Here is a 24677-nt window from a genome sequence, read left to right as displayed (position 1 = left end):
ATCATAAAATATAATTAACTCTGACAGTCAAATAAGAATTTTAGAAAATTGCTCTTTTGTGAGGGGAAAAAAATCTTTGGCTCTTTTTCTCTGCATTGTAAAAAGTGACTATTGTACTGGAGCATGAATCAGAGCAGTATACAAGTCTCCATCTGACAGCACAAACTCTGTCTGGAGTAGACACACAATAAAGGTTTATGATGGGGAAGGTTATGGACATAACCAAATGTTATCAAGCATATTTTCATGTCAACAAGATAAAGGATCAGAGCACATACTCAGCAACCAAAATGTGCAAAAAACTTTCATTAGATGGTTAACTGAATGTGAATGCTTTTATCTGCAATCTTTGAAACTACCAACCTTTAAAAAAACCCTTTAAAAATCTATTTTCTACTGCTTAAAAAGATTGCCCTTTGTCAGTTTGTATACATCTTTAACTTCTTCCCTACAGGAAATACTGTGCTTGCTTCTTAAGATTTCACAGTAACAGATAATAGTATTTGGTGGGATTTGTGTCTCACTATTGTGTTCCACTCCTTTAAAAAAAATCATGTAAGTGATAATTGCTCCTTGAGATTGTCACCATAAAATAAGTTAACAGAATTCAATAGTATAACTGGATGCTTTTGTAAAGAGTCCAAAATGAATTCAGACATGAATAGATTCTATTAATTAAAATTAATTTTCAAGTTCCAGTGGCCTTAGCAAACTCAAATGTAACAAACCCCAACAACATAGTAATATTGGATGTTGATTTATTATGTTTTCATATTTACTCAATTTCAGCATCTGCTGTATTGTTCATTAATTTTTATTATTGATAAAATTCACATAGATCTTTTACTTTTTCTTTATATGAAGGGTGAGTTCCCCTAATGCACGTACTGTTCTCTGAAAAGATTACCACTGGTACTTTGAATTTAATCAAGCAATAATTCCTCTGGTAATTTTTATGTATTTTGTTTTGCCTTATAGAAAATAAAATGAGTTAAGGAATTACTGTCAAACTAAAATACATTTTTCTATTATATCCTTAATCAGGTTTAAACATGAACCTCCCCTCAAAAGAGTAAAGCCGCTGACTTTAATTTTCCTCATAGTTGTATCCATACTTCAATTCTTGCAATTCTAATAAGTAAAAAAATATTAGTATATGTTATTAGATTATAAGGATCACTACTGCTTTCAATTTCTGGACTTCATCACTGTGCAGATTTTTATTATCAAAATCCATTCAAGTCTCTGGCAAGTACTGAGAAAGCTCAATTGAAAATGTATGCTTAATAGTTTCTTGCATGTGTTCCAAAAATGAAAGGCAAAACTTCTAAAGCAATGGAAAAAAAACCTAATCTAGTGAAACTAGACAAATTTGAGACTAGATGAAAAGCCCATTTTTGCCAGATGTACTTTCGAAATTTTTGCTCAAAGAAATGAAAAAGCAACAAAACCAGCTATGTACATGTCAAGTTTATTTCACACTTGATTCAAGTTATCAACCCAAATTACATTCTGTTCCTACTAAAACATCCAAGCAGTTGGGCCGGATCGAAAGCAAACTGAACTCAGTAGAAGCTTTTCCATTGGCTTCAGTAGGCTTTGGATCAGGCCCTCGGGCCCTGACTCAGCAAAGCATAGCCTCTTCTAACTGACATTAATGGGATAGAAGTGTGTGCTTAACTTTAAACAGATGCTTAGAAGCTTTGTTGGAGCACAATGAGTGCTGAGTGAAATTGGTGAAATAATGTTTTGGAAAATCTGTACAACATTTTTTGCCAGTTCATTTCATGCAACTTTGCATACCGAAAACATGAAATTTTCTATAAATGTTGGTCCTGTTCCACTTGTTTTCCAAGTCCATACTATTCACTTGTTGTTCAGAAGGATGATAGAGATGGTAGAAAGGCAAGTGGATGATGAGGCGAAATGCAGTCGACAATTATCAACTTACATTGCTGCTCCTTTAGATTTAGAATAAACAGTTCACCATCAACGACATAAAGGTCAAGTAAGAACAGCTGTACTGTGAAATTATCCATATCAGTGGGAGTTCTACTAAAAGTAGTAAATGTCTCTAAGAGAGTCCTGGGCATTCAGTTGGAGGAGATACTAGGTAGAATGCAGAAGAAAACCAGCAGTGTGGCAGAAATATAATAAAAAGCAGATGTAGTTTAGATTAAATATGTGGAAATCTGATTGGATAATATGCCACGTATTAGTTATTTTAACTGACATAATCCTATAGCGTTGTAGACAAACTTGAAAATGTGGTGGTCCATTATATTCAATGTTCCTATTACTCCAACTATGGCAATAATCCACCACCCATCAGAAGAGGTGTAAACCCATCAGCCCTTTTAGCAATCCAGGCTAAAGTACCCTGCAACCTAGTTGAAATTCCTAACTCTTTTCTTCATGCTTAAACAACAACATGCTTGAACACAGTTCAATAATGACACTGAAATGTTGCTTACGTATGATGGACAGCTGATCGGTATCTGACTCTGGAAGATATTATACAGCCCATTGATGTTGATGTCACTTCAGTGCATTGTTAAACATGATGAAAGAGACCCTGAGAGTTATTAAATACATTGAGGAAACGCAGAGCTTCTCTCTCATTACATTTTTACATCCTGGCCTGAAAGGCACCAAGATCATTTCCCTTCCATGTGGTAAAGCCTAAAAAGAACACTTGAAAGAGATTTTCATGGATAAGGTTGCAAACTGTATGCCACAGGTGATTAATGAGAAATTAATAATAAATGAGAAAGATAAAAGGACCTGACCCTTTGTGGCCAGCTGGAAGAGACTGAAGAAAGTTGTTGGAAAAAAAATTGAAAGGCTTATGACAGCAGATACCATCATAGGGCCTAATCACATCAGCCACACTATCAGAGGCTCGTTCACCTGCGCATCTACCAACGTGATATATGCCATCATGTGCCAGCAATGCCCCTCTGCCATGTACATTGGCCAAACTGGACAGTCTCTACGTAAAAGAATGAATGGACACAAATCAGACGTCAAGAATTATAACATTCAAAAACCAGTTGGAGAACACTTCAATCTCTCTGGTCACTCGATCACAGACCTGAGAGTGGCTATCCTTCAACAAAAAAGCTTCAAAAACAGACTCCAACGAGAGACTGCTGAATTGGAATTAATTTGCAAACTGGATACAATTAACTTAGGCTTGAATAGAGACTGGGAATGGATGAGTCATTAAACAAAGTAAAACTATTTCCCCACGGTATTTCTCCCCCCCACCCCACCCCCCACTGTTCCTCTGATATTCTTGTTAACTGCTGGAAATAGCCTACCTTGCTTGTCACCATGAAAGGTTTTCCTCCTTTCCCCCCCCTGCTGCTGGTGATGGCTTATCTTAAGTGATCACTCTCCTTACAGTGTGTATGATAAACCCATTGTTTCATGTTCTCTGTGTGTGTGTGTATATAAATCTCTCCTCTGTTTTTTCCACCAAATGCATCTGATGAAGTGAGCTGTAGCTCACGAAAGCTTATGCTCTAATAAATTTGTTAGTCTCTAAGGTGCCACAAGTACTCCTTTTCTTTTTGCGAATACAGACTAACACGGCTGCTACTCTGAAGCATGGAAGTTAGAATCATACTGTACATCCATCCCTTGATCAGATTATCACACAACACTGTAAAATAAAGAAGGGAAAGAAAATGCCCTTCACATGGGGCAAGACTAAGAGTGAACACTGATGCAAGTCAAAGAACCCTGGATGAACCCAGAGATGAAAAATAACACCCTATTAGATTACGCAGACCATCTTACTATCAGTGTAGGATGATTCCCTATTGCAAGTTTACTAGTGTCTTTGTCCACTCTAGTTTTAAATGTCCCAAGTGAGGTGGCCTTCCACTGCTATCCTTGAGGTGACTCTTCCACAGTACAGTACAACTTACAGTGAGGAGATATTCAGCTTTCATTTTGTCTCTTATGATTGTCCCATTACTCTGTTACATCACCTTTCATTTTTCTAAATAATCCCTTTCTCTCCTTGGCATTCACATACTTCACATTTTTCTATAATGTAATCATGGCCTTCTTTAATCATGGCCTTCCTTAATCCTTATGCTTACCCAAGCTATGACCCATGAGTGAGTATGTCCACAGAAGTTTTCCCAATCAACTGACAATGGGTTGTCAGAGAGGAAAGAACTACAGACTTTAAGCACCAAAAGCACTGACCCAGGCCACTCAGCTCAAAGATTAACTGCCTTAGTTAGCAGCAGTATTATGTCCTTAATTTCAGCTATGAGAGAGGACACAATACTGATAAAGTTTGTGGATAACACAAAGATTGGGGAGTGGTAAGTAGAGAAGATGATAGATCACTGATAGATGATAGATCACTGGATTGCTTGGCAAGCTGGGTGAAACCAAACGTGTGTTTCAATATGGCCAAATATAAAGCCATACATCTAGGAACAAAGAATGCATGCCATACTGACAAGACAGAGGATTCTACCCTGAAAAGCAGTGCTTCTGAAAAAGACTTTGGGTTCATGATGGATAATCAGCTGACCATGAGCTCCCCGTGTGACTCTAATGACCAAAAGTGCTAATAAGAAGCAACAGGAATATTTTAGGAGGAATAGAGAGGTTATAGTACCTCTGTACCTGGCACCGGTGTGACCACTACTGGAATACTGTGTCCAGTTTTGGGTTCCACAATTCAAGAAGGATGTTGGAGAGGGTTCAGAGAAGAGTTGCAAGAATGATTAACAGATTAGAAAGCATGCCTTATAATAGTCAAGGAGCTCAATCTGTTTAATTTAACAAAGGAAAGGCTAAGGAGTGACTTGATCACAATCTAAAAGTACCTACCTGGGGAACAGAAAATTGTATCAGAAGTTCTGCGATCTAGTAGACAAAAGGTACAACATGTTCTAAGAGCTGGTAGCTGAAGCTAGCTAAATTCAGACTTGAAATAGGGCACAAATTTTTAACAGAGAGTAATTAACCACTGGAACTTACCAAGGGTTGTGCTGGATTGTCTATCCCAGGACATTTTAAAATCAAGACTGGATATTTCTCTAGAAGATATGCTATATTTCAAATTGGAATTAATTCAGGGAAGTCCTGTGACCTCCCTTATGCAGCAGGTCAGATTAGAAGATCACACTGCTCCCCTCTGGCCTTAGACTCTATGAAACATACTTGACAAGTGTTACAAACTGCTCCCATCAGTAATGCTCAGCCTAATCTTCTGAAGCTTGCAGAAGTTCAAATCTCGACCTAGGGGAGCTTTACAAATTATAGCTTATTCTAGGTCATGAGGAGTGATTGAACTCAGGACCATAAACACCAAAGCAGAGGTCATCTTTGACATTGGAGTTAAAATAAATAGCCAGCATTAGCTGGCAGCAATAGTGAATTCTTATCCTCTGGTCACTAGAGTGGGACATGACAATCTTACCTAGCACTATGTTTACAACAATGTAATGTTTTGCAATAAAAATGAAGCAAAAAAATCAATCCTTAGAAACACCAATAAATTAGATTCTTCGAATAGTCTTTTAAATAATTATATTTCAAAAGTCAAATTCAGCTCTCCGTTACATCTGTGCAAACCTAGAGTAACTGCATTGACTTCACTGAAGTTATTCTGGATTTATACCTGCTCAAAGGAGATGAGAATTAGGACTGACCTGAAAATGGAATTTCTGTCCCCCGGAAAATGTCAAGGTTTCAGAAAAAATGTCACCACAATGCAAAATGAAAAGTAAAACCTCTGAAATTCTCCATGGAGCAGAAATTTCAAAAGATTCCATTTTGGGAGATCCAGAATGGAATTTTTCAGCTCACTGGCTGACCACCTGGAAGGCTGTTGTCAATTTCACGTTTTTCCCCAGTAGGCAGAAAATGAAATTGACAAGAACCTCCAGGTGGGCTGCCACTCCCCTTGCATTGGTCTCCCCACCTTCTCCCCAACCTGGCTCCCTCACTGTATGACAGCTGAGTTGGCAGACAGCCAGGGCACTCATTCTTCCTGCCTTCTGCCCATCCTGACCCTGGCTTCTTTCCCCCCCCCCCCCAAAAAAAGACAAAATTGAAATTTTCCCACAGAAAATTTTGATTGTATGAAAAGGGCATTTTTGAAAAAAAAATCATTCTGATAGAAATTTCCCAGCCTGCTCTAATCAGAAGCCAGCCCATATGTAGTTGATCTGTATATAACAAGGTAGGTAATGTGTCCTATTTTACAATTGTCGAAAATGAAGCATGAATTATAGTAACTTTTTTAAGGTGACATAGCAAATCAGTGGCACATCGAGGAGTAGAACCCAGGACTCTCAATTAGGTGTCTGCAGAAAATAGCAGTGCACTCTGATTAATGGATGTAAGGAATCCACATGGTCAGATATGTTGTTCTACATGTAGAATCTCTCTGTATTAGATCAATTTCCACATTTTAATAAGCTATTACAGGAACCATTTTTTACTTTCTGTTAATTATGCTCACATATTTAGTCTTGTTCAACTGATGCACAAATTTTCCCTCTTTAATATACGGTTATTAAAAAAGTCACCATTAATTACTTATGATTAAAAGAAGTTGGCGGTCAGTCAGAAGGAAAAAAATACATCATCTCCTGAGTCACAGATATTTACATTACTTTGTAGATGACGCATATGCAGTACACATCATCCTCTTCCTTTTAGAAATAATCTACCAGTCACCTTTCCTTAATATCAATTTAACAAGTGATAGCTAATGAAAACAACTGTCTTAGGGCCAGTCCACATACTGTCTTCCTCTCTACTGGCCTTAAACCTGTCACCAAAATAAGTGCTCAGAGTGCTAACATGTTTTGGCTTGTACATATGTGGGGATAAGTTAGTTTTCTTCTAAAGCACCATTCAGTCTATCTTACTTTAAATCATGAATAGCTACTGCTGAAGAATTATTTAGAGGGGTGGAAAGCCTGAAATGGTATAGCAGGAAATGGGATGAATGAAGATGGTAGAAATGATTGGGCAACAACAAGATCAAGTCTTCAACCATGCTGGGTCAGTCCATCTCTATTAGATAGTTACATGGATGTGTTAGTACGTTCTCACCATGGGCCAGATAGAAAGCCCATTTAAATCAATGGGAACCTTTCCGTTGACTTCAATGCACTTTACATCTGGCCTCTCATGCTTGTTATATTTCAGCAATTTCACAAATTAACAGCAGAGAGATGGGCACAAACTGAAATCCTGAAATCAAACATGCCCAAACTTTTGGGAGGTTAGAATTGGAGGTGAACTCCTGGTCAACAGTAAAAACACCAAGACGGAAGAGGGATTGTGCAAGATGATTTGACTGAGTGGGAGAAAAGGTAGGAGGTGTTGACTTGAAATAACTGAATTAAATTGAGACATGACAAATTTAAGATGAACATCAAGAAAACTTCTCAATGGAGTGATTAGACAAGTGAATAATCACCTTCGGAGAAATGCATAAGTCCCATTACTTGCCATACGTGAAACTGAGACAAAGAATTTAAAACTGGACTGAAAGGAACAATCCTTCATGAGGGACAGGGAAGCATGGTAGGGATGAGAGACCGTTATTAACTCAGGCACTTTTCATCCCTAAAATGGGCTAGATATCTTTTACTGGAAGTCTTTCCAACTCGTAATGTCAATGGGATTGTTTGCTTAAGTGGCTGAATCAGGCCCTATGTATGATTTCTTGGAATGTTGTTTTCTTAACACAGAACTCTTGCTACTGAACAAGCCCATGGTATCAGCATTTGGGCAGATACCACTACGAAAACATATTAAAATTTTCAGTTAGGCTCATTAGGTAGGGCAGCAGAATAGACAAAATCTTTTTTAAAAAAGCCTATTTCATTCATTCATTTTCTTATTTCCATTTTAAAAACCTGTCACTTTTTCTTCAAAAAAGTTAGCTCCCAACAGCATAACAAATAAAAAGGAATTGTTAGAGTTTTGCTCTATCGTGATTATCTCACATGAGCAATTAACTGGCAAGAGTTGCAGCATATCTATTAGAAATTCTTTCCCGTAAAAGAGTTTAAGATTTCCTTAAATTCAAAGGTTAGGTTAATACAAACACCACAATATTTAATCTGCAATATACTTTATTGAATAGCTCCATTGCATGGACAAGCTTTGGATCTACCTCTAAGGTCATTAACATGATTTATTATGAAGCTACCGGAAATTAGGTCCTGGATATTTCAATATTGGGCAGAAAATGTAATTCCATCATTGCCATAGAGCTACTGTATCTCCAACCAAACTTGTTGCCATGGTAACTAGATTAGAAAGTATTCCTTAAATCTTCTTTTCTTCTTATTATCGTCACAAAACATTGAAAACTGGAGATGAGTTATTGTTAATTGTAACTGTATTAGTTTTCCAAGCTGTCTGATTTCAACTGCTCAATGTTGATTCTTCTGAAACATTTTAAGTAAACATAACTGTTTTAACAAGACTTTTCACCAGGACTCTGTTCCTTTAAACAGAACATATTTCACTGGAAATTGTTTATGTGACTATCAATATTTTAAACAGGAAGAAAGTTTGAAGAGAACCCTTCAGAAAAACAGATACAGCTGGAGTGTTGTTTTTGACTTAATGGGTTCGTTGGGATATCAAATATAGATCCTTTATTGAAAATTAAAATGTCAGTTAAATAACTCACGTATTAGCACTGAAAGCCTTTATTTGATTGGAGGGCTGCTCACTTCATCAAGAGCTGAAGTAAACGGGCACAATTTCATTCAAGTCAGTAGTCGGTTGTCCCCTTATACCACTCATAAATCTGATCTCAGATTTCAAACTACATCATCTTCAGTAGGTCATTTAGGCCCCAACTAAACTGTCCCAATGGCACTGCTTGGCTGCTGAAAGTTAGGCATGTGATTAAGAATCTTGATGTATAGGTGCTTTATGTGTAAATAAGATAATCATCCAATCAGTAAGCATGCAGTCCATGTTCTAGGTACCCTTAAAACAAAATACACATCTCCTGAGAAATTTTCCTATAAATTCATATAGTAACATTATGAACTCTCAATTTCCCTGTGAGTATGTAAGATCAATAGCAAATGCCCAGATCCAGCCCAGATAAAACACTAATCTTCCAGAGTATTTCCTGTCCAAATGCCTAGCAGCATGTCTAGAAAACTGACCACTTGTGACTACCTTTTTTAGACCCTAAGCTCTTTATTACTATAACAGTCACACTCCAAATAGAAAGCATCATGTACCGCTACTGTTAAAGACTGACAAGAGGCAATCACTAAGTAAATAGAACCAGCACTCTTAGTTTGTCATAGAATAAATATCCATAATTTTATGGAGCACTGACAAATAACCCATCAGTGTAATTAAAGCAGAATTGTATGACCCGCTGCTTCGTACTTCATTTCACTTGATGTGGACAAATAAATGGGAAGAGTAACATATGGAGGGACACCAAAAAATTGAATATAATATCCCTGCACTTTTACCATCAAGAGCAAAAAGGAACACATCAATAACAGTCAACATGTATAGCTCAGACCATCTGGACACAGAAGCTTGGGTTGCCAAGAGTGTATTAAAATATTTTTAATCTCATTGTATTAAATACACATTTATTTAGGAACGCAGGCTAGTTTGCACAAGCACAGGATCTGCTAAACCACCAGAATCCTCATCGTAAATGCACAGTATAGGTATGATCGTTATTTAATTAAGAGATACCAAGGAAGGGGTTCTCAGTTGACAAGGCAATAATCCTGTTCCTAAGTAGACAGAATAGGAGGTCAATAATGTTACTGAGCAGGAGGTCTACATTTATTGCTTTACTGGGCTACAAATTGAATTAAGATTTTTTTGTTTAAAAGTGACAAGTTTCCCTCTCCTCCCATGCAATATAGTCATCTCCTCCCTGTTTTAACTCCCAAAATTTCACTGATGCTTAATGGATATTGTCCTCAAACCCTTGTAGTTCCCTATGTTGTCATGATTTTTTAAAACGTTGAAATAAAATTATTTCCCCCGACTCTCCTGTTTTGTGCTATTTGTCTGCTCCCATCCATGGTCCAGCAAGGAGTTTGGCTGTTGGCTTCTGTCCTTATTATCTCCATGCAACCATGTGCTTCTCTAGGAAGCACAGAATTAGAGTGGGCCCGAAATATAAGCTGGCTAGTCAGGGCAGCCAAATAAACTAAACAGATGTGCTGATGGAGCAGTTGAAAGGAACAAAGGAGGGTCAGCGGTAGGACTGTATAGCAAAACGTTCTTGTCAGCGTGATGAGCACCAAGAGCTAGGCGCATCCGAGATTATGTCACTATCCCAGTCATCTTACTGAGCCAAGAAAACTCCACATAACTTGTAAACAGTATGAACAGAAAGATGAAAACAAAACATTGTCATTCTGATCACTGATTGTCACATAGGGAAGGACTGTTTTGTTTTCTGATTTGCCCTTGTGGTTCTGTATTATGGGAGCATCCTTGGTTCTCGATTCCTTTTATTCATATACCGTATCATCAGCAAGAACGCTACACTCTCATCAGTCACAGTGGATAGTCAAGTCAGCTGCAACCCTGCTGAATTAAAAAAAACATTAGTTGCTAGTGAGAGTTTGAATCAAGGGGCGATCCTGAATTTTATTGGCACATAGATCTGAGATACGGGCAGGGATACAAGAGAGGAAGGAGTTTACAAAAATCCAGCGTGACTATGAATGAAGAAGTGGAAACGTCTAAAAAATGACAGTGGCCTTTTATTTTTCAGACCGTTTTCAATATCTCTTTTATTACATCCTCAGCCGTGTTATATGGGACGACAGCATTTTTAGGAAGAATGGGCTTTTTTGGGTGACTAGCATCTTTTCCTTATGAAGAAAATACTACAATATTCTATAGTAAATGACAACACAGTAACATCAGCATTATAAACTGTAGATGAGAGTATTGTTAATAAGAGCCTGCATACTATTCCTTGATCAACTTCATAATACAACATACGGTGCTTCTATACTCACCTATAGTTAATCAGGTTCCTTTCTTTTCTTAACTTAGGTAGAGCCACATCAGACATTAAAACAGCAGCAGTCAGAAACAACAGCATGGGTAGCTCTAAGTGAACTGCCTCACCAAAAGAATGGCCTCTAATCATCTGGCAGGTGATTTGGGCAGCCCACGTCTGCCCCAAGTCACATTTGGATCACAGTCCTAGCTGCAGTCACACAAACAGTACAGTCTGTGACAAGAAGCTTTTCTTTCTTTGTTCCTTGCTTTCATAAACACCATTTGTTAACTACACTTCTGTTTCAGGCACAAATTGTGCTAGTGACTTTCCATAGTAGGAACTGTTCTGAAAATGATTGCATAGAGTTAGAACTCATTCATTTTTTTTCCTCGAGGCCCTGCACTATAACTCGTTATAACATTTTATCAATTGAGTCAGCTGTGTTCTTCCTTATAAGGAGCAAATTAAATAACATTTAATATTATGTTTTTATTACACCCTGGCTGTACATGCTTGCTTTGAATTTTGTTGTTCTCCTTCCTTTGAGATTTCTACCAGCAGAGACACAAATATAAGAGGTAGTACATATACAGCACCTATGCATTTAAATAAAATGTCCTTTCTGTATGCTATAATATACATAAATAGTGACCAATTTTGAATAAAAGATGAAACATCCCAAACCACAAATCAAAAGCAGACAACTATTGAAACCTGAAAACATCTATTTAAGTATTATTTTCTTCTTTACCTATTTTCTTTTTCTCATGCCTTGACCTTCACTTTTATGTCTGGTCAAGAAAGGAGTGTGTCTAGAAACAAGAAAGGAACAGAAATCTCACAAGAAAGCATGTTCTTGTAACATTTCCAGCCCAATTCTACAGAACCAAGACATCCAGATAATTCAGAAAGATTTGGACAAGTCCCCACACCGTGGCGTGCTTGGGCACACAGTTGGCCAAATTCAGTCGAGCCTTTCTGGTGGATTTTGAGAGTAGAAAACCAGTTGCAGAAGATGGTGGCTGCAAAAGAAGTGTCCTCAGCCTCCCTCTTACAACATTCTAGGACTAACCAAGGAGGACGAAGGGTCCAGTTAGCCATGGTTGTGATGACTGAGCCTACTGTAACTCTATGGGGACTATATTAGATTTTAAAGCTATTCTCCTGTGTTGGATGAAAAAAAAAAGAGAATGTAGGTTCTCTCCTGGTTCTCATGCAGTAACAGATGCTACTGTGTCTCTCTCTCCTGGAATGTCTGAGCCTCATAGGAAGCAGAAAGAATCAGAAATCTGAGAAAACTGCTTCTTGCGAAATGCGAAGTCACCTTTTCAGAACTCATGAAGCTGCTCACAATTTGTAGCTTAATCAGAACACCAGGCTTCCTGAGGTTTGCCCATGACTTGTAACAGGAATGTAAATTTGACTTCTCCATGATTTTCTGTCAGAACTACTGCTCCGATGTTGACATTTTTCCAAAGAGCATAGCTAATGCAGATGTTTGAGCGAGGCATCCAAAATGGAAATAAAATCAAATGCTTTCATTGTCAGCACTGACCCTTATTGGATTTGAAAAATATGAAAATATACAAATTTCCCTTCCCCATCACCAGTACTTTAAGAATTAGAGCCTTTTTAAAAATGTATCCTTTATTTACAATGTTTTATTAAGTACATTCTTGCAATTCACTGCTGCTGTTCTGAAATATTTCATTCTCTTTATTTGAAACACTGCTGATATTTCCCCCTACATTTTCAAAGAAACATACAAAATCTACTTTGTTTTCAAATCAGACTGGGGCAAAATGTTCAGACCTGAGTACTTAAATTAGACACTCACCGTGCAAGGAATAACTAGGCTAGTGGAAGCCAGGATGAGGCCTTCTGCTTGTGGACAGGCTACTGCTGTTAGAGATCTGCACAACACCAAGGCACCCTGAAGCTACAGGGCAGGGTTGACAGAACCCCTTATTGGCCTGGGTGATCCCCAAAATATCACAAACTCGGTGGCACTGGAACCCTTTTAATCGTGCAGGTGCTAATAGCCAGCCCCCTTACCCCTGTCCACAACCCCCCCTCCCAGCGGCACGGGACCGGGATTGGAGCCCTGGGCAAGGGGCTAGTGGCCAAGGGGCAAGGCCAGCTCCCCCAAGAGCAGAGCCCTGGGTGTGTGGCCCCGGGCACAGGGCCAGCAGCAAGGAAGTGGGCCAGCAGCTGGTAGCTGGGACCTGAGTTGGCCAGGGCCAGTGGCCAAGACCCAAGCCCCGGGCAGGGGTGTGAAGGGCTTGCGGCCAGTGGCCCCGCATAAGACCTGGGTGTGCTGCAGCATCCCGCCCCCCCCCCCCCGCACCCCTACTTCCCACGCCTAAGCACAGACTCCAACTGAAAACCTATATTTAAGTTTTTTTCGATAAGTTCCCCAGTATTCAAAGGTGCTGAGCACTTATCGCCTTACGTGGCAGGAGCAGATGCTTAGCACTGCTGAAAATCAGGGTAATATTTATGTGCCTTGGTATGGATTTCTGTTCTAAGTTTAGGCATCCACATTAGAACTGTTATTTAGCCATAATTATAGATTCCAGTGAATTTTTGCACAGAGCTGTGAAGTAATTTATCCCATTAGCTTGAAATTGCTCATTAGTCTTGATTCAAGACACGGAGCAGTATGATCAATATTGTTTCTAATACATTTTGCTCATTCAAAACTCTCTTTAAACTCTCCTTTTTCATGATGCCGACAAAAGACCTGACAACACCAAGGCTGCTGGCGTGCTGATACCACTGCTGATCATGTTAACCGATATTTTCTTATTGTTTCCTTGTACTCTCTTGCCTGTCTGTATCCATCTCTTGTCTTTGGGGCAGGGACTGTCTCTTTGTTCTAGCATAATAGGCACCAAGGCTCTTAGGTGCTATGGTAATACAAATAATCTTCTTCTTTCGTATGTCGATAGTGGAGAAGATGAGAACCTGCTTGTGGTCTCCCCTGATACATGCATAAGTACAACGAATGCCATCAAATTGGCAACTAAATGTCCTGAAAAGGCCTTCCAGTCAACAAAGTGAAAGTAATTCAAATAATAATAATAATAAATAATAATACTGTCAAGCTGCTGGGATACTATATGGCTGGACAGCTTGGCAATAGAGGTAAAAACGTTTCTATCCTATCTCACTATTTTGAATGGTGATATTATTTGGCAGTTGTTTGGAGACCTACATAAGGTGAGATGGTGAATTTCAGACTAGTTTCTCATGATATGCAACTCTCTATACCCTCCATGACAAACAACTAGCCTTAATGGTATTTTGGCAGAAAGGCCCGCGAATGAATGGAATAATAAAATAAACCAAATTCTTATTCCCTAGATTTAAACACTCCAGATGAGAAGTTAGACTCTGTGAAGGTCAGTACAATGACCTTTATGATCCAGCTCCCTTGTGCTGTGCCTGTTCCATTCGTTGCAGTTTACCTCTCCTCTTCCTCTTTACCAAGCAGCCTGACCTCTGAGCCCCTACACATGTCCTCTCTACATCTGATTGAGTGGTGTAGTGCCCTGGTACACAGGGTCGCAGCACCACTGAACTTTGGCTAGGACAAAGGCTGTCACCCAGGTGGCTGTCCTGGCTCCATGGCCTATGTATATACTGTAAACTGCCAGACAGTTATAACAATTGAACTTTTTAGGGCTCCTTCTGTTCCTAATACAGAGCACAGGCTTCCCTGTAGATGGAGGTGGGGGAGAGGAGAACTGGCAAAAATTTTGAATCGCCCTGGAAAATAACATGGGCTTCAACTACCAGAAAGAAATGTTTGCAAGTTAAACTAATTTTGGAACCTTGACGTAAATTATGCTCCACGAGGTTTCCCTCCCTCCAATAGCTATTCTCAAACACTCTGCCATATTTTGTGGTAACCTGGGTCAGCAAAATACAATTTGTTTTCCAACCAACAGATTCTGCCAAGTATGATTGATGAATGAACATATGATAGAAATTAGAATATATTTAATTCAGGATTAAGACCCCCAATCTATTTTATTCAATCATCATAAAACGATGTTATAGGGATTAGCATATTGAGGCTGGATGTGACGCAGCAGTAGTTCATTTGCTCATCCAGCTATTTATCTGGCAACGTTTATGTTTTACAATGATAAGTCTTGGTTATTATTCCTACTCTAGAATAATTTGCCACTAATATCAACCTTTTCCGGGGATTCAAGGGGGAAAACATCACTGGCTTTTTCAGTGCTGGAATGGAATTGCCACTTAAAATTACATCATAGCAATAGCAGAGATGGTTCTAACTCAACCACTTCGAAAAGAAGAAGGGAGTCAGGATTGGAGCCTGGATCCAGATCTGAATTTCAAGGCTGGGCTCTATTTCTGTAAGTGCTGAATCAAATTCTCAGAGGATTGAAATCCAAATTGGCATCTGAATTTTGTGACTTGGGAACCATCTGTTGTTAGTCGATACTGGGTTTATGGAAAGGAATAAAGGGATCTCTTTAAAATATATTATCATTATTATTAGATAAAAAGGGTTTTGTGGTTGATGTATGTGCAGCCTATGAGAGACATCTCAAACGGCTTGCCCTTCATATTTAATATGAAGGTGACTGAATACATTTAAAAAAACCCAAACCAAACTTCTACCTACCAGATCTGTATATAAGATAACTTTCTTGTTTGTCTCAATCACTCACATCTGAGAGCTCTACAGCTGCCATCTTCTCTTTGAAACAGCATTATGTTAAAGCACACTAGCAAACTTTTAGTGCACATCAGCAGAGTCTACATGGAACAATTTGTGTACTTTAGAAATCTCGCATCCTTACTACACATTGCTGCACCATGTAGACATTAAGATATCAAATATTTATCGTGCCCATGTTCAAAAATCTCTTACCAAGTTATTGGTTATTTTAAACAAACAAAGAAAAAGCTTAGCCATGGTGGATTTTTCACAATTAAACAAGACTTGTACTTAAAAAAATTCAAGTCTGCCCCAAAAGAAAAGAATACTTCTGATGAGATCTGTTTAGTATCAGTGTGAGGAGTAAGGGCAGGGAGGAGGATAAAATGCTGGAGGCTTCAGGATTTTGCCACAGCCATCCCAGAAAAGGAGCAGTGGAGAGGTCCTCCAAGCAGCCTAGACTGGTTGTGAGGAAGCACCCAGAGGGACCACTGGAACAGCCAATCAGGGGGCCGGGGGGCCATATAAAAGGAGCTGCAGAACAGAGAAGCAGTTAGTTGCTGCTTGGAGCTGGAGAAAAAAGGACTAGGTGCCTGGTTAGAAGAGCAGCAGGACCAAAGACAGTCTGCTGGCAGGGACCAAGAGGCTTCTGGCTGGCTGCTAAGACTGAGCCAAAGACAGTTTGCTAGCAGGGACCGGGGAAGTATTGAGGGAGCTCCTTGCTGGCTGCGGGGACTGACTAAGGACTAAGCCTGGGGAGGGTTGCAGGAAGATAGTATCTCCAGGGAGGAATGCCTGGGGATATGGCCCCATACAAGGGCTGGACTTTTTAAAAATCAAAGCCCAGGGAGAGCTAGAGAGACACTGACTATATACCCCAGAAGGGGTCTGTTCTGGTTAACATGAAGACAATGTGTGTGACTCAGCTGGAGGGGTGAGTCATTGAAAAAACTGCCTAAGAACCACTGAAAGGGGTCACCAGAACTGAAAGAACACAGACACACCAGACCAGAAGGGGGCACTCACGAGAGGCGAGTGCCGACCCAGTTACAAGCCCATATTTCAGAAATGCCCATGTGCAAAATATGTCCAGGCAGTTACAACAAATGATGCCTAAATGACTCATTTGTATGTTCAATTATTGTTGCTGTATGAGCAATATTGCCAAATGGATATGCAAGTTATATGTGTGCAGTTCAGAAAATCTATGCATAAGAACTGCAGGGATGTGAGTGTGTGTGTGTGTCTACAGAGATACACAAAATAGGGTCTTGCTTTTGACAGATCTATACAAAAAAGCCACAGGCTACACATGGTCTTTGGGTACTGTAGATTGATTAAAGGAGTCCAAAGCCTTATATGCATGTCAGTTTTTGGTTGCTATAGCCTCAGTTTAAAAACAAAATCAGACACCAGCTATCCCATCCTATACTCCTAAGTGAATGTACTGTTCTCGAATAGAATTTCATGACTTGTCATGTGGACATCAATATTGGACAAGCACATTTGTTTGGTTACTGTTACTGTGAAGTTCATGCCAAGGTTAAAAACATACCGCTCTGATAAGCCCGTTTTATCAGAACTGATCCTGTTCAAGTAAAAATCCTACACACATCAAAATCATGCTCCTCTGTCCCAAAAGGAAAGAGAGAAATCACCTCTTTCTGACTGGCTTCCATGCTCTTTAATTTTGTCCAGCATATATCTACCACTATGATAGATGCTACATAAAAAACAAAGAGAAATGGATGAATTACTTAATATCACAATTTGATGCTATGTTTTGTCAAGACTTACCCTGCCCACGACTCTGGGGAATGGCGGTCTCTGATTTTCTGGAATTAACATTGCTGTTGCCACAATGGCCCTTTTTTGTCTTAGAATTCCAAGACTGCCATCTTCAATCTTAAAGATTTCCTTTAAAAAAAAAAGGGGGAAGTAATTATCCAAATCCTCCAGGACAGCATGAATTTATTATCCCCATTGCATAGATCTTAATTTCTGAATAAAAACTTCCAATTGCCAGGACCTTGCTAATGCATTCTCTCAACTCTCATTAGCAGGAAGAGTATTGTTAGTTCAAGACTTGAACCAGTTTTGTGATTAATGAAGATTATCTTTAAACTATTCAGTCTGATCTTCAGGATCATTCCATTTATTATGATGCCAATAATAATTTATGCGTGCACTGTTCATCTTGCATTCCTGTAGCCTAACTTTCAGCCTAAGTAGAAAAAACAGCCAAGCTTGAAAGGAACCACAATAGCTCTATAAATCTCCACCTCTGATTGCACTATCTTCCCATCTGATGAACCTGTTAAATCTTAAAAACCAAATGAGATCTGGCCAGCTCAGTGCTTGGGTAGGAGACCTGCAGGTAAACAAACATACTGGTGGAAGTGGTGTTGGTTAAGTCTACCAGTATCACATTTCCATCCGAGTCAGGTAGAATCAATCCTCAAAATCTGGTCCTAAGCAATTTCCATGTATTTAAGATTTTGGTTGGGGGATCAGTTGTGAAAGTGAGATAGGTTTTGATCATTTATGGTCATTAAAGAGCTCATGACAGCTTTGCGTGATCACAGTAGCTATATCCATGGGAGAATCTAGGTAAATTTCAGCAGGGATAATTACATTCTACATTCTCCCTCTCTTCTGGACCCAAACTGCTGTGTACGGGTGTTGTTACAATAGCTGCTGCATTATATCCCAGAGGTGGATGCATGTCAATGGTGGTTGATGCAACACCTTTGTAATTCTGTAAATGAGATTTCTAAAAGGCACGATTTGTTTGTGTCAAGAAACAACCATGGGCTGTTCTTGCTGCTATCTTGCTAGTGCCTCCAGCTAATGTCAGTCTGCAGTAACTGAAAACTGTTGCCTCAATTGGTTTTAGTATGAGTTTTCAATTTGGACAATGAACAGAAAGCAGGGGAAACTCAGGCCTGCAATAGTCAATTCCAATCCTGCTGAAGTCAAAGAGGAGGAAGAACTATCAAGAAAATCCGTTTTCAGCCTTCATTACTTTGAGGCCCACCCTAATAATATTTTCCCCTCCATCCCATGCACATTGCCACCTCTCTTTAGTCTTTCAATCTGCAAGACACTTGGGTCCATGTTTTTGTTTTGTCTTTCAATTTTTCTCCCAAATGAATTTTGCCTAATAAAAATTCATGAGAAAGTTGAAGACAAAAACATTGAAAGTGTCAAAATAAAAAAAGCTGAATTCTACTCAAAGGCAAATGTACAATACAGTAAGCTTTCAAATTCACTTCTGCTGTAACTACAGGCAGGTGCTTAGGCTGCCATGTGTCTGCTTGACGTGGTTGAGGAGCGTGACAAGGAATGAACGTTGATATGTCCAAAATGAAAAGGTTCCTTTACTCAGCTTAGCACAAATAGAACTACAGTAATGACAACTTTGATCCATGCTGACTCCTAGTCTCACAAACCCCTCTGAGCTCATGAAGTGCTACATTATATTGAAGAATAATCTCCCAAAATGCCTTTGCAAATGAACAAGGCAACAGAAATTGATTCCTGCCTGTAGTATGGATCCCTGTGTTCAGTTCAGTGGGACGCATTTCCAGCTGCACACCACTCAAAGGCATGATCAGCATTCAGCAATAGCCAGGCAATATCTAGTACCAGATTTCCATATGTATTGCTATATCATGGTGTCTTGCGTCTATTTTTGCTGCCAATACAAATTAGGACTAGCTCTATCTGGAACTCATTTCCATTAGTACTGGAAGACTTGAGTCATGAACAATTAATTCATACATTTTCCCACAATCAGTCATCATTAATCTTTTCCAGATTGTTCCCCACTTGCAAAAAGCCAAAGATTATGTAACTGGTCACTACCTCAGTCCACATTCATTATCACAAAGTGTTGGAGGTGTCAAAGGAGGTAGGAAGACTATAAAACCTTACCTCACATTATGAGCAAGATATTGGAACAATAAAGAATTCTTCCAGGGTTTTACAATGAGTCCAGTGCAGGGTGGGATGGGGCTTTGGTAGTTCAGTCAGAGATGTCTGAATACTCATATAAAATAAATTTCATCCCTGTATAGATGACTGTGTAACACTTGCATCTGATTGTTGACTTTTTAGTGGTGACTATTCTCTTTCTTGTCACCTACTGAAATTAAAGGGATGCTTGCCCCTCTGCACAGGGGTACATTTCACCCACCGAGATATGACTAATTAAGCTAGTAGCCTATGTACGTCACTATCAAGTTCACATAAACAAAATCGGAAAAAGAAAAGGGAAGCAGAAGAATTCTGGACTGGCCGCCATTAAGACATCAACATTTACCTATATATATATATATATATATATATATATATATATATATATATATATATATATATATATATATTGCACAGTTACCACATTACTTCCTTTTCTAAGTATAAGAGGAAATTATGGTATGTCAGCTAACACTGTGCAGTAGCAGTTGGCAAATGCTGACTTGTTAATGGTGACCAACACAGAAGCCAGGATTTGGGAATTCTCTGCTTACACACAGCCTGGTCTAATGAAGTCACAGAAAAGATTTGCATTGACATCAATGCATACTCAGTCAGGCCTGTAGTTTGTATATATAATCACAGTAACTGGGTGCACCTTTTTCATTTCTTGGAGCACAGTGCAAAGATTATGAAATCATTTCAAATGGCACAAGTTATACCTTTTGATAACGTTGTAAGCTACTGTCTCAATATCACTTTAATATTATTATTGTATTACAATATTAGCATCTCTTAAAAGGCTGTGTCTCCCCCAAAAAAGTTGTCTCAGCAATAGGATTTTGTTACAGAAATTATAGAAGCAAAACTCTCTCACTGATAACTGGTGAGTAGTTACCAATTAAACAATGGGACTCAAGCTTTCTTCATGCTGTTTGTGCAGAATGCATTGCTAGGATTGGGCCAGGCAGCTCTAGCAATCCAATTAAACTTAATAAAGAAAATTGAAAGACTCCCACAATATTAGTACAAAGGAATTAATCACAGGTAGCTGTTGAAAGAGTTCAATCTCAGATCTGCCATCCTATTTAAAAGGTGACAATTTTAACTCCATTTACACTTTGCGTGGAAATTGTGTTTCAATGTTTTTCTTTATTATGTTTCTCCTTTTCAATAAACAAGGGAGTAGGAAGTGGAATGAGCATTATTTAATTTTAACTTTTTGACAGAAATATTTTGCCTCATCACTTACAAGGATTCAGCTACTGTCTCCCTAGACAATGGAGAATTGGGCTGGCATCCAACTCTTACTTGACTATCTGACTCACCACTTCATCACAGGCTTTGCATCAGGCCTTTCACTTTACTGAGTGCCATTTTTAGATACAATACCAGTAATTTAATTTAATTTCCTAGTCACATTAAACAAGCATCAAGCCCGGACGAGGTTCATTTTTCTAATATTTAGGCATGTGCTAAAAAAAAAAAAAAGACTAATCCAAATAACTGCAATGACCTTGAGTTGATAGAGGAGAAGTCTACATAATCTAGGATGTTACACAGGTTCAGGCTTCCCTAGTTCCCTTGAGAATTCTCAATTCAGCTTCCCCCCACCACCACACTGTGGTAAGAGTCCCTCTGAGGACTTAATACCTCTTGAAAATTTGAATAAATAGCCAAGCCACTTTCCAGTAACAGGCACCATTACTCTTGGCAGAGAAAACTTCATTAGAACTTGTCAGGGGAATAAGTTAGATGTCTGAACACTCATCGATTTGTCACAATAAGGGTTGGAAATATCACTGGAGTGGCAATCTGTAACCCATTATAGATGACCAGGAAAGTAGTTGTGTTTCTTGTCATTTAGTTGTTTTTTATAAATTAGGTTTGATGGTATAAGATGTGGTCAATAGCAGTTTCCATCACAAAAAAACAAACAGAGTTAATTTACTTTTTAATGCATGCAACCTGCCCCCTCCCAGAAATTGCAATTTAATATGGCATTCTCTTTCACTCCCACTGTTGTGTAACATGGCTGTGTGATGTAAAAGAGCAGCTGGAGGTGGCTGCATATCAGTATTGGGAGATATAGTCTTCTCTATATCTATCCCTTATCTACTGTATTTCAGAGAGGGTGTTTGATTTATTTAATATGTGTTAAGTACTGTAAGTGCAGATTATTATAATAATCATCACTACCTGATGGTTACCATCAACAGTATTGAAAGTAAATTTTCTAAGTGTTTGCCAAAGCATCAAAACACTGGCATTTATTATTAATACTCTGGAAAGACCCAACAGTGTTCATGAGCTCTTCATAAGTGAGTTTAAGAACAGCTGTTTAAATAAATCATTAGATCAATTAATAAAATTAAGAATTTTAGAGGCCAGTGATACAGACACCTGCTTATAAATAGTCTCTCTCTTCATTCACTGTAAATCCCACCATACAAATTGTATTGTGTACTTTAAAATCTTAAATCTAACTAGAATTCAGTATACTAGGGTGAATCATCTATCTTTGAACTTATGAGATTCAAGGTTTCTGAAGTATGCACAATGGGGCAGCATCTGGAAATTGTTAGCGGAAAAGTGGATTTAATTGCCTGGGTGTTTTTTACTATTATAATTGTTACATACATAGACAGACTGAACTTCAGATTACACAAGTTGATCGTTTCATTGACTTCTCACCAATTCATGACATCTCTGACGCAGATTTACTAACTGTTTATTTAATGAGGGGCTATCATTTTTTTATGGGATATTGGATTTTTTAGCCTTCTTGAAGGGTAACAAATATGTTTTGTTTTACATTATTACAGTTCTATATTTTAGTACCCTTGTAAATAATAATAATTTTATAAATGCATTAAAAATAGCCAAAAGTACATCATCTTATTTTGAAGCTGTATATATGAATACCCAAGATTATTCCAGAGAAAACTATTTCATTTCTGCATTGTAGAATTATTTGCTCTATTATTATCTTGGACTTCTGCATTGTGAGGCATGATGTAAAAAAATCCGCTGTCTACATTCAAGTGTAACTTTAATGTATCTGACGGCTCACCTTATTCTATGTCAGCAAAACGTATTTCCAAGACAAAGCTGATAATGACTGAATGCCATTAGCTTTCTCTTTCCGCACTCATTAACCACAGGAGTTACTTATTCTGGGACTAATCCAGAAATGACAAAGAAATGTTACTTTAAATTAACATTCTAGACTTTTCCCATCATTATTTACTGTAGTGGGTGTATTTTCATTTGAACCATATTGAATCACCCCTCTAGCAGGAATGCTCAGATTGGCTGCACACTGCTCATTAAATATAATGAGGTATCCCTTCATGAATAAACAACTAATTAGGCTCTATCTGACTGCACATATCAAATAACATTGCAAAATATGGGCTTTGGGAAACTACTGTTTTGACCTTATGTCTCAAGTTTCACCTGGACACATTACTAACTCGCATTACTCATCACTGTAGGGAAAAAAAAGCTCCACTGGTATGAAGCAGACAGAAACAAGTTGCTTTTATAGCAGAAGGCAGGAGAACTCACCTCAATAGAGAGTATTGGTTTGATATCTGGATAATTCAGTGCCACTAAAGATGCCCCAAAACCTTGAGATCCTCCGTGTGTTCAACTATATTGTAAATAAACAGACTAATTTTCTTTATACTCACTGCCCTAATGCAATAAAATATAACTATGCACAGATCATGAAGGTACTGTGCCCAATAAAATGGAGATTTTTCTCCCGCACAGTTTCTCTTTACCATGGTATCAAAAGATTGTGGGGGTTTCTCAAACTGAAGTGTTTGGATCTGTAAGTAGACCTAGAAAATGTGCATACAGTGATTTATTTGCCCACTTTCTTATTATCAGATGGGGCTGTTTGACTAAACTTTTTTCCTGCAACCCAAAAATTACTAATAAAGGATTATTTCTTCTCCATTGGAACTCCCTCCATGATGATGAAAAGTGACATTGAATGCATTTCCGGAGAACTCTCCTCATGCATCATCTTCTAAATCATTGTTTCTCAACCATTTTGACACTAGGGACAGGCTTTCAGCCTTTCTAAACAGTATCAGGGAGATCTCAGGTACCAGTGGTTGAGATACACTGTTCCAAATTACTCAGTTATCTATCTTTTTTTTGTCTTCTTTATATTTTCAGTTACCTATTTCAACAGAGCTGAAAAGAAATGTAAATTTGTCTTTTAGAACCATCTGCTTTTCTAAGTTTCTGCAATTATTTTTCAGACCTGTGTGTAGATTTCCCTAGTTTGCCCACTTCTGGTATGAAGGCAGCGTCATAGTTTTGGAGATTTATAAAATCAGATCTTTAATAGGTGTATCGATAGGTAAGATTTTAAAATTATGTCATGTCTGAAATCTGAAAGTGCTGATATATGTGAGTAAATATATTCTACTCCTAGGTGTCTATAATCTCAAAGGAAAATGCCGGAGGCTAAATCGGAGACAGTGGGAAGTGTAGAGAGGAGAGGGCTCATTGACTTCTTATTTCATTTTTGTGCATTTTGAAATAATGATGGTGGTTTTGAGCCAGCAGTTTGTGTTTTAGTTTTCGTAATATTCACAAGAGGCACTGATTTCAATAGTGTATCTGGAAAGGCTGTTCCCCCCAATCCCAGTTCCCTTTCAGTCTGTTTGATATTTAAGATGGGCTGTCTTTGATGAAGTTTGGGAGAGTCACAGACATATGTAAGGAAAACATCCTACCTTCAAAGAAGATCTGAAACATTCTGAGGAAATTGTCCAGGCCACGCTTGGGAAATGTACACCAAAACCCCCATTTTCTGTTAATAAAATTTTTTACAAAAGTTTACCCCACTGTTAAAAGAATAAAAGGCCCTTGCACAATAGAGAAGTTTTAAAATATGTAATATGTAAATATTTCCCATTAATTTCTAAGGTCCCTTGGTGCATCTTAAGGTGCCTAAATACTTTT

General features: G+C 38.4%; 1 protein-coding gene across 4 annotated transcripts in view; it reads right to left on the bottom strand.

Moving 5' to 3' along the window:
* CDH13 (cadherin 13) overlaps nucleotides 1-24677 on the bottom strand; it is a 781695-nt gene that overhangs the window by 460549 nt on the left and 296469 nt on the right. For all 4 annotated transcript variants that reach the window (XM_038368674.2, XM_043494836.1, XM_038368678.2 and 1 more), the window contains exon 4: nucleotides 17511-17630. In XM_038368674.2, coding sequence (XP_038224602.1) covers nucleotides 17511-17630 — 120 coding nt within the window. The remainder of the gene's footprint in view (nucleotides 1-17510; nucleotides 17631-24677) is intronic.

The sequence above is a fragment of the Dermochelys coriacea genome, chromosome 12, assembly GCF_009764565.3.
Source record: "Dermochelys coriacea isolate rDerCor1 chromosome 12, rDerCor1.pri.v4, whole genome shotgun sequence".
Taxonomy (NCBI): Eukaryota; Metazoa; Chordata; order Testudines; family Dermochelyidae; genus Dermochelys; species Dermochelys coriacea.
This window is presented reverse-complemented; position numbering and strand designations above follow the sequence as displayed.